Here is a 10,023-nt window from a genome sequence, read left to right as displayed (position 1 = left end):
TTTGATGGTGGTGCCATGCGGCTGCCTGGTAAAAAGAAAGTTGCTCATGTATACATATTCTTCATAGCATTCATACATATCATTATCAAAATCCCAAATTGTACTTCTTGTAATTGATGGGCAATTTGCCATGTGTGTCGACATTTTGGTGGGTGGTCTCTGTCACCACAACCCTGCACTTGTTTCCCAACCCCCGGCCAACAACAGTCTTGCAAGAATGGGCTGGGTCAGATAGGAAAAGAAAACTGTCTTTCCTTAAAATAAAATCAAAAAATCCCTCCACCGAATTCTGTTTTATTTATTCCGCCCCCCCTACATTTCTTCTGTCTTAGAAATCTCTCACCTTTTTATGTTTAGAAAAAAAGCAGGGAGTAATAATAATAATAATAATAATAATAATAATAATAATTTATTATTTATACCCCACCTATTTGGCTGGGTTTCCCTAGCCACTCTGGGTGGCTTCCAACCGAATATTAAAAACAATACGGCATCAGACATTAAAAACTTCCCTAAACAGGGCCACCTTCAGTTGTCTTTTAAAAGTAAAATAGTTGTTTATTGCCTTGACATCTGCTGGGAGGGTGTTCCACAGGGCAGGCGCCACTACTGAGAAGGCGCTCTACCTGGTTCCTTGTAACCTCACTTCTCGCAGTGAGGGAACCACCAGAAGGCCCTTGGCTGAACGATGCGGGTGGAGACGCTCCTTCAGGTATATAGGACCAAGCAATCATCATCTCAGCATGGCAGAGGACTAAGAGAATATTTAAATAAAAATTAAGATTCTGACTGCTCAAATGGGTGGAAAGGAGCTGGGATTTTTTTTCCTGGGGCTACTTGATATGGAGATGTCTATAGTCCAGAAGCATTCCCAGTGCAGGGGCACCCGATGGTGAGTTCATATTCCATCCTTTAAACAGATCTACAGAGAACTTTCCCAACTCAAATGTAATAGTTCAGCTATGCAGTGCTTTTCCCCTTTAAAAAATGTTTAGGGGTATTCTCATTTTCCTGCTCATATTGAAATACTGCCTCTCAATGAGGCCAAACTTAGATTCACAAAATGTTTAGGGGTATGCGTCCCACTGCGTCCCCCCCCCCCCAGAAAAAAGCACTGCAGCTATGAATGTCCAGTTATTTGTATATTTCCACAGCTCTACCAGCCAGCTACACTTGTTTCTTTACTTACTCATTTTAAAAATATACAGGCCACATCGACATATTCTCAGGTAAGCTATTAGACAAACATATTCAGCGAGTCAGAAATGAAGTTGCATCTGAAGGTTGCACAACCAGAAGGAAACTCATACAACTTGATATTTCTCATCTCACCCAGCAGTCCCCTGTAACACCCCCCCCAAAGCCACATCTGGGTTAGGTATAGATAAATCTGTCAATTTTGATTTCTTTCACTTTCTCATTTTTCCATCGTTAAGTTCAGTTCTCCCCATCTTCACAACTCTTTGTATTTTTTTTAAGCTCTTGGGGAACAGCTGAGCTGGCCTAGGATTCATGGAAGAATTTCTGCTGTCATGTGATGTCAACAGACCCAATTGATTCACTGATTCCAGTGAACACCACCTCACCATCCACTCTTGCTGCCATGAGCAGCACAGCTACAAGTGCAGTCTCAGATCCTCCGAGAGTCCCTGTTTTCCAGGAATGGTCCCAGATTGACAGAAGCTGTCCCTGTTTCTGATTTGATCCCAGAATGTCCTGTTTTTTCCTTAGGATGTCCCTATTTTCATTGGAGAAATGTTGGAGGGTATGGAATAGGATATCCCCAGGGCTTTGTTTCAGCCGGAACTCACCGGAACTCAGTTCTGGCACCTCTCAGGTGGGCACCATTGCCATTATAAGAAAACAAGTGTTTATGGTGAGTTCTGGCACCTCTTTTTCTAGAAAAATAGCATCAGACGGCCTTATTTTCATCTGAGAAATGTTGATGGGGACGTCTCTTATTTCCATCAGATCAATGTTGTATGGTATGCAATCTGCCCTGGGGTTTGGACTGCAGCCATAGTCTAGATCAGGGCTCAGCAAACTTTTTCAGCAGAGGGCCGGTCCACTGTCCCTCAGACCTTGTGGGGGGCTGGACTATATTTTTTAAAAAAATGTAGCAATGAATTCCTATGCCCCACAAATAACCCAGAGATGCATTTTAAATAAAAGCACACATTCTACTCATGTAAAAACATCAGGCAGGCCCCACAAATAACCCAGAGGTGCATTTTAAATAAAAGGACACATTCTACTCATGTAAAAACACACTGATTCCCGGGCCGTCCCTGGGCCGGATTTAGAAGGCGATTGGGCCGCATCCAGTCCCCGGGCCTTAGTTTGCCTACCCATGGTTTAGATGCAGCCTATAATACTTTTGCAATGACAAACCTAGACAGCATCTTAAAAAGTAGAGACATCACCTTGCCAACAAAGATCTGTATAGTAAAAGCTATGGTTTTCCCAGTAGTGATGTATGGAAGTGAAAGCTGGACCATAAAGAAGGCTGATCGCCGAAGAATTGATGCTTTTGAATTATGGTGCTGGAGAAGACTCTTGAGAGTCCCATGGACTGCAAGAAGATCAAACCTATCCATTCTTAAGGTAATCAGCCCTGAGTGCTCACTGGAAGGACAGATCCTGAAGCTGAGGCTCCAGTACTTTGGCCACCTCATGAGAAGAGGAAGACTCCCTGGAAAAGACCCTGATGTTGGGAAAGATGGAAGGCACAAGGAGAAGGGGACAACAGAGGACGAGATGGTTGGATAGTGTTCTCAAAGCTACCAACATGAGTCTGACCAAACTGTGGGAGGCAGTGGAAGACAGGAGTGCCTGGCGTGCTCTGGTCCTTGGGGTCACGAAGAGTCGGACACGACTAAACGACTAAACAACAACATAATACTTTAGCTTCACATTCACATTCATTGTTATGATATATATATTTAAAAAGTCCTGTGGGGAAATGATTTTGTTTGGTGCAAATGTGGAGAAAACTTCAGCTGCTTTTTCAGCACTATATGGAATACTGAGAAGGACATGCTATTCCCCCATGTGCATGTAAATGATGGCTAAAAGATGCTTAATTTTGACAGCAGGTAGCAATTAGCACTTCCTGTGATGCATGCTTAAAAGGGTAACATATATTTTTCTGCAAAGAAAACCCAAACAAGCCCAGACAATTCAGCTCTAGCAGAAGACATTAATCTAATATCTGGATATTGACTTCCATTCATTTAAATTTAAATGTGTGTGATTGAGCCGTGCAGTAAAACCAGCTCACTGATACCAGCTGGCATCCTGATGGCTTTTCTTAAGCAAGCAATGGAATCGATTTAAATGTGTAATTGACAGTGGCTCTAACTAGCTGCCGCAGAGGACTCCAGTCGGACTGCTGCTGGTAGGGTTTCATCAGGTCCAATTCAAATGCCGCACAGCAGATGACTTGTGGATTAGACCAAGGGAGCAGTTGAATGTGCAAGAAGGTGGCATAAAGTAAAACTTAAGCTGACATAAAGTTACACCAGAGCCATACTCTGGTGTTACTGGGGAAACAAGTATTTTAAATTGTTGGCAACCATCTGTCTTGAGAGACAATGGAGTGTGCCTCCAGAGGTGAAGTCAAACCACTGGAGAATCACAGTGCCTGTTGGGGCTTCAGTGCAACTGCTGCCTCTCACACTGTTTTCTGCGGTGTTATTTCCCCCCTATTATTTATTGCTTTTTGACAAAGTAACAATAATAAATAAATAAGAATAAAAATGTGCACCCCACCCCTGAGACCGTTCCATTGTAACTATCCAACATCCCAAAATTTCAAAACCTCTTGTGATGGTTTGCCCCTTTCCATTTAAACAGTAAAAATTCTACAAACACCTTCCATATCTCCTTGAAATCATTTCTCATGCGAATTCCCCGTCTTATCTTAATGACACATGTTAATTTATCATTAATACCTATATCCCACACCTCTTTATACCATTCTTCCATTTTGTATTCACCTTGCCCCTTCCAGTATGGTGTAGTGGTTAAGAGCGGTGGACTCATAATCTGGGGAACTGGGTTCGCGTCTCTGCTCCTCCACATGCAGCTGCTGGGTGACCTTGGGCTAGTCACACTTCTCTGAAGTCTCTCAGCCCCACTCACCTCACAGAGTGTTTATTGTGGGAGAGGAAGGGAAAGGAGAATGTTAGCCACTTTGAGACTCCTTCGGGTAGTGATAAAGCGAGATATCAAATCCAAACTCCTCCTCCTCCTCCTCCTCCTCCTCCTTCCACTTCCTAGTTATCATAATTCATGCAGCTGTCATCATCATCATCATCAAACCTTTTATTGGCATCACATACATACATCCAAAACAAATCAATACAGAATTACCACTTGCCCAGTGGCACAAAACATTTGCTAAAAGAAAGGCGGCAGAGCAGTCTATCGTCACATCTCTAGGTCTCCAGGGAGATCAGATATCTGCAGTGTATTTCGACGACAAAAAACCAAATAGAGATATCTAGCCACTAACTTGGTGAGCTCCTGATCGTTCCCCAGTAATAGAAAATGTATGACCTCCAACTCTGGTTTCCATTTGGGGATACAGAGTTGATCTAGAAATTGCTCGAGTTGATCCAGCAAATGGCTTTAGATAACTACTAGGTCCATAAATTATTATATAGCATATATGATCTAGAAATTTCTGATGGAGTTCAGCATATAGTTTACAATTAAGAACCATATGTGTAAGTGTTTCCACCAGGTGGTCTCATGCAGCTGTCAATAAATTTGTGAGCAAGTCCTTCATAGCCTGCGAACCTTCCACCCTATCATAAATTGATAATAATGCTACCTCTGGACTTTCGGTCACCTTTAACCCAGTGATTTCTGTTATCTCCTTAAACACCCTTTGCCAGAAAAATTGTACATACTTACACCCCCACCACACGTGAACATAATTCCTGGTTTTCTGGCATCCCCTCCAACATAACACAGAATATTCCTTTTTTTATTTGACTTAATCTGACTGCTGTTAAATACAATCTCCAGACTAATTTACAGTATAATAATTTTATTTCATGCTTATAGACAGCGTCAGATTTACGTATAAGCTAAACTAGCTATAGCTTAGGGCCCCACTCCCTTGGGGGCCCCCAAAATTTTTTTAAAGGAAAAAGCAAACTGGATTTACCTTTCCAAAATATAAGATAAAAAGCAAATAAAATAAAACCTACATGCAGCAACAGTGGCAAATGGCTTCGGATGTCTATTAGGTCCATAAATTACCATATAACATATATTCAACACAAAAAACAGCAACAATTTGTTGTTGACAAAGGACAGCTGGACATATAAAGGGCCCCGTTACCTTCAGTAGCTTAGGGCTGCATCAAACCTATATCCGGCCCTGCTTATAGACATTTTCAAAGTACGATTCTCCCATATTTTATCCCAGCTTTGACTATCTCTCTATCTGTCATCTATCTATATCTATCTATCTATCTATCTATCTATCTATCTATCTATCTATCTATCATCTATCTATCTATCTATCATCTATCATCTATCTATCATCTATCTATTTTTTCTTATTTTTTTCCTTTTTCTTTTTTCTCCTTTTTCTTTTTTCAGTGTTAGCATCACTGAAGTAACCTCTCTTGGAGTGCAAGCCTTTGTTAGGATTCTTGCTCCATGTTTGCAGTCATGAGATTGTTTTATATCACATGACAGTGTATGTTTTCATTCCACAGATTGGGAAGTGACGGAGACAGGGTGTTTTGGTATTACAGTGGTACCTCAGGTTACATATGCTTCAGGTTACATACGCTTCAAGTTACAGACTCCACTAACCCAGAAATAGTGCTTCAGGTTAAGAACTTTGCTTCAGGATGAGAACAGAAATTGTGCTCCGGCGGCGCAGCAGCAGCAGGAGGCCCCATTAGCTAAAGTGGTGCTTCAGGTTAAGAACAGTTTCAGGTTAAGAACGGACCTCCGGAACGAATTAAGTACTTAACCTGAGGTACCACTGTACTGTGTTCCATGATGTGGTATTATTGTCCTTTGTTCTTTTTTTTTTTAAATGAATATTTATTAAATTTTCCAATTTTATATAAAAACAAAAAGAAATATTTACAGAAATATTATAAAATTAATGAACTTTGAAAAGATGTTGGTTTGAACTTTGGTGGTCTCCAGCTGCTATGATAAAGATAATGGGGATTATAATTGTTTTTGTTATTAAATTTAAAAAAGTTGAGTGGAAAATAAGGTGATATTTAAAAAGGAATGTTAAGAGATTAGGATTTGCTGAATTAACAAATTGAACTAGAGAACAGGAAGGGGAGGTATGAGGAAGTCAAAGAAACATGTGACTGAAAAACTGTTATTGAAACTGAATTGTTTTTAATATTTTTCTTTTTCTTTTTCTTATTGTCCTTTGTTCTTTCTCTTTGCTGTCTGATGAGAAAGAGGAAGGAGCTAAGTCAGAATGCTCCGAGTGTATTATATGTAAATAAAGTAGATTAGCCAAAATGCTGTGCTACTGAGTTCAGTTACGCAAACTGCGAATACTCTGTTGATCCCTAAGTGTGCAGATGCTTCTTGGTATCAGTCGCTGTGATGTTTGGGCTGAAGAAAATTTTTGAAGCTCCTGAACGATCGACCAGGAGGGAGAGAACTTGCCAGTCGGGCATGTGTCTCTACCAGGATCCTACACAAGAGTAGGGAGATCCCAACAGCCTTGGCAGTGTCTAAGGAGGTTTGTGGCTGCCCAGAATACAAGACTCTCCTCTCAGTCTTGCTGATGTGGACCAAAAGAAAGCAGAGCAATACATCTGGCATTAGCTTAGCTGCAGGAGCTGCTGGAAACTGGAATACAAAACTCCATCCAACCATCTTAGGGACTGCATTCCAGACTGGTGGGGAGGGGTTACTTTGTAGCCTTTTCTTCTCCTGAAGATGGTGTTTAAGTTGGTGGTTACCCTTTTCATCATTGCATTGTCAAGTCTTGTGACCGAGCTGAACGAGCTTAGGATCCAGTCTAAGTCCGCCCACCCCACTGGTCCCACTCGTAGTATGCCCCCCCAGAAATACATAACTAAAGAGCTGGAACTTTGCATAAAGGAAGGCTACTCAAGAGCATTTTATCAATCAATCAATCAACCTTTATTACGGTCCAGAGACCCAACAAATCGTTACAAAGCAATACACACTTCATACAGCCTACCTCCAGGTTAAACAAGCATTTCGTTCAGAATATAGGGATCACTGGTTCTTGCAACCACCGATGAAAACTTGGCCACTGCTAATGTCCTAGTATTTGTCCAGTCTTCCAATAGGAACCTGACATAGTGAGTCTCTGATTTTACCGGGAAAGGTACCAGCAAGGGTAATATCAGTTCAGCCCTAGCTTGCTCATATTTTGCACAGTGCAACAAAATATGTTTTCTGGAATTGATGTCTTGCGCACACGAGCAAAGTCTGTCCTGGTAGGGAACTCCTCTCAACCCGCCATCCAACACTGCAGAAGGAAAGACGTTTAGTCTGGCTTTGGTGAAAAGCCTTTGATAGTTTGGTACTGTCAGGTTTTTAATGTAAGATGTTAACTTAAAGACATGCCCATATTGTACTCCTACTGCCAGCGGACTACAGGCTGCGTGTGATTGAAATCGCAAGTCACTGTGTGCATTATCCCATAATCTTTGCTTTAACATCTTTAAAATAAGGAGAGCCACAGCAAGGATATAATAACATGTGTTTTGTTTACCATAGGATTATTTTTTTTATATGTTGTCTATTTAATTTACAGTATAGTGGGAAAAGCTGCACGACAATTAATGAGGTATTTGGCATAGCCATTTAATGAATGCTAACAAAAGACTGCACAGGAACAACAAAATTCATATATATATATATATATATATATATATATATATATATATATATATACATTATTCACCTGATTAATAAACTGGCTCTGAGGAATAAATATTACAAAAGGAAGCCTCCGCTTCCTTTTCCCGAGCCTGAAGAAATGAAGAAGTCTAACAGTAATAAACAAAAAAAGCCCCCCCTCTATGCAACATGACATTTACAAGTTGGATGATTATCACACATTGACAGGATGATGCCACTTATCAAACACTGACAGTTACTATGCAATTTGGGGTGCATTTGGATTAAAGCGACCACTTTGCTGGCATTCTAAAACCTCATTTTTCCCACGGAAAGGCTTTATACCAAATTAACTAATAATTTCTGAAATGTCTTAGGTGCCCTTTACATGCTACAGCAGCGATGTGGGAGCTACTATTGACTCGGTTCAACCCACAATGCTGCTGTAACATTTAAAGGCCCTGTATCGGAACCATGAAATGGTTCGCCCGTAATTCAGAAGTGACACACTGCAAAAGCTTTAATAATAGACTCACACTCCTGATAAATCCTGAAAAGGAAGCAGGGTCATCCACTTATGTCAAGTGTATGACAACTTCCTGTTTCCTCATATCACTGGACCCCAGAAAATATTACTGAAGGGAGAAATATGCCCTTTAACTCAGAAGACTCAGTGTGCATCACATTGTAAATTTTTATGCGGGAGGCAGTGGAAGACAGGAGTGTCTGGCGTGCTCTGGTCCATGGGGTCACGAAGAGTCGGGCACGACTAAACGACTAAACAACAACAAAATATATAAATAAACCCAAATTGTCATCAGTGTTTTGGAAATATCTTCTGGATTTAGGCAAATATTTGGTTTTGGAATCATCAGTTTGTATTTTGAAATATAATTTTAATGGGTGGTGGTGGTGGTGGTGGTGGTGGTGTCAATGGTAGATGGCATCCAGTCACAGAGCGCATTTTTTATCATTGAGTGAGGTCCCTTCAAATTTAAGGGGGCCTAGCAGTGATTAGCTGCATTTAGCATTGTTGACCTAAGAGAGACAGCAACCTCTAGCAAATTGTCCTAAGCATTTTAATCAAACTTCCCAGGATTCCTTGGATGGAAGACATCCCAGTCAAACAGGTTTTTTGGGGGTGGGAGGAGCATCTCCACCCACATCGTTCTGCCCGGACACTGAGGTCCAGTGCCGAGGGCCTTCTGGTAGGTCCCTCGCTGCGAGAAGCCAAGTTACAGGGAACCAGGCAGAGGGCCTTCTCGGTAGTGGCACCCATCCAACCAGATGTCGACGAGAAAAACAACTACCAGACTTTTAGAAGACATCTGAAGGCAGCCCTGTTTAGGGAAGTTTTTAATGTTTAATAGACTATTGCATTTAATATTTTGTTGGAAGCTGCCCAGAGTGGCTGGGGAAACTCAGCCAGATGGGCGGGGTATAAATAAATAAATTATTATTATTATTATTATTATTATTATTATTATTATTATTAAAGACCCTATTTATTTTTATGTACCCAAAAGCATCAATGTGTGGCAGGAGGGGCTTATCTGGGCAAAGCTTCCATGCCTGATGTCCTCTTCAAGCCATCTCTGTGGACAGGCATTTAATCCAGTCTAATGAATCCAATGTCCTTGGCATAGTGGCGGAAGCACTGGCGGCACACGTTGAGCCCGTTCTTGCAAATCAGGTCGTGGTGGTTCGAGCCCTGACCAAACTTCCTCGGGTGGTTCCAGTAGTGCTGCTGGTGGCCCATCTTGCTTGGTGTCTCATGAGGGAAGGGGAGCATCAAACAAGTTTCACTCTGGTTCTGTAGGTGCAGATGCTCCAAAAGTTTGTTAATTCTTATAATGGGATCTTAACTTACTGATAGGTAGGAACAGAAGGCTACACTAAGAGCATTCCTTCCTACATGCAAACAATGAGAATTCTGTGATGAGAGTGCTCATACAAACATGATTTCTTTCCTCTAATAACGAAGCTCGAGTCCCATTGTAAAGTAAAAGCTTAATCTGATTCTGCATGTTTCAAATAATAGACTTCATGCAGGGACACTTTCATACTGTGAATCATTAATCATTCTGACAAAATGCAGCATCTCTCTATTAGATTTCCTGTTATGGACTTTTAACAGATGTCTAA

General features: G+C 41.1%; 1 protein-coding gene across 1 annotated transcript; it reads right to left on the bottom strand.

Moving 5' to 3' along the window:
- Positions 1–9,487: 9,487 nt before the first annotated feature.
- LOC310761723 (small ribosomal subunit protein uS14-like) lies at positions 9,488–9,637 on the bottom strand (the record flags this gene model as incomplete). The annotated part of the gene is made up of 1 exon (XM_083611854.1): positions 9,488–9,637. One exon carries the CDS (start codon positions 9,635–9,637, stop codon positions 9,488–9,490), a length of 150 nt encoding a protein of 49 aa, XP_083467980.1.
- Positions 9,638–10,023: the final 386 nt, after the last annotated feature.

Source organism: Podarcis filfolensis, assembly GCF_964270895.1.
Source record: "Podarcis filfolensis genome assembly, chromosome: 4".
Lineage (NCBI taxonomy): Eukaryota > Metazoa > Chordata > Lepidosauria > Squamata > Lacertidae > Podarcis > Podarcis filfolensis.
The sequence above is the reverse complement of the archived record's forward strand: the minus strand, read 5'-3'. Positions and strand labels throughout refer to the sequence as shown.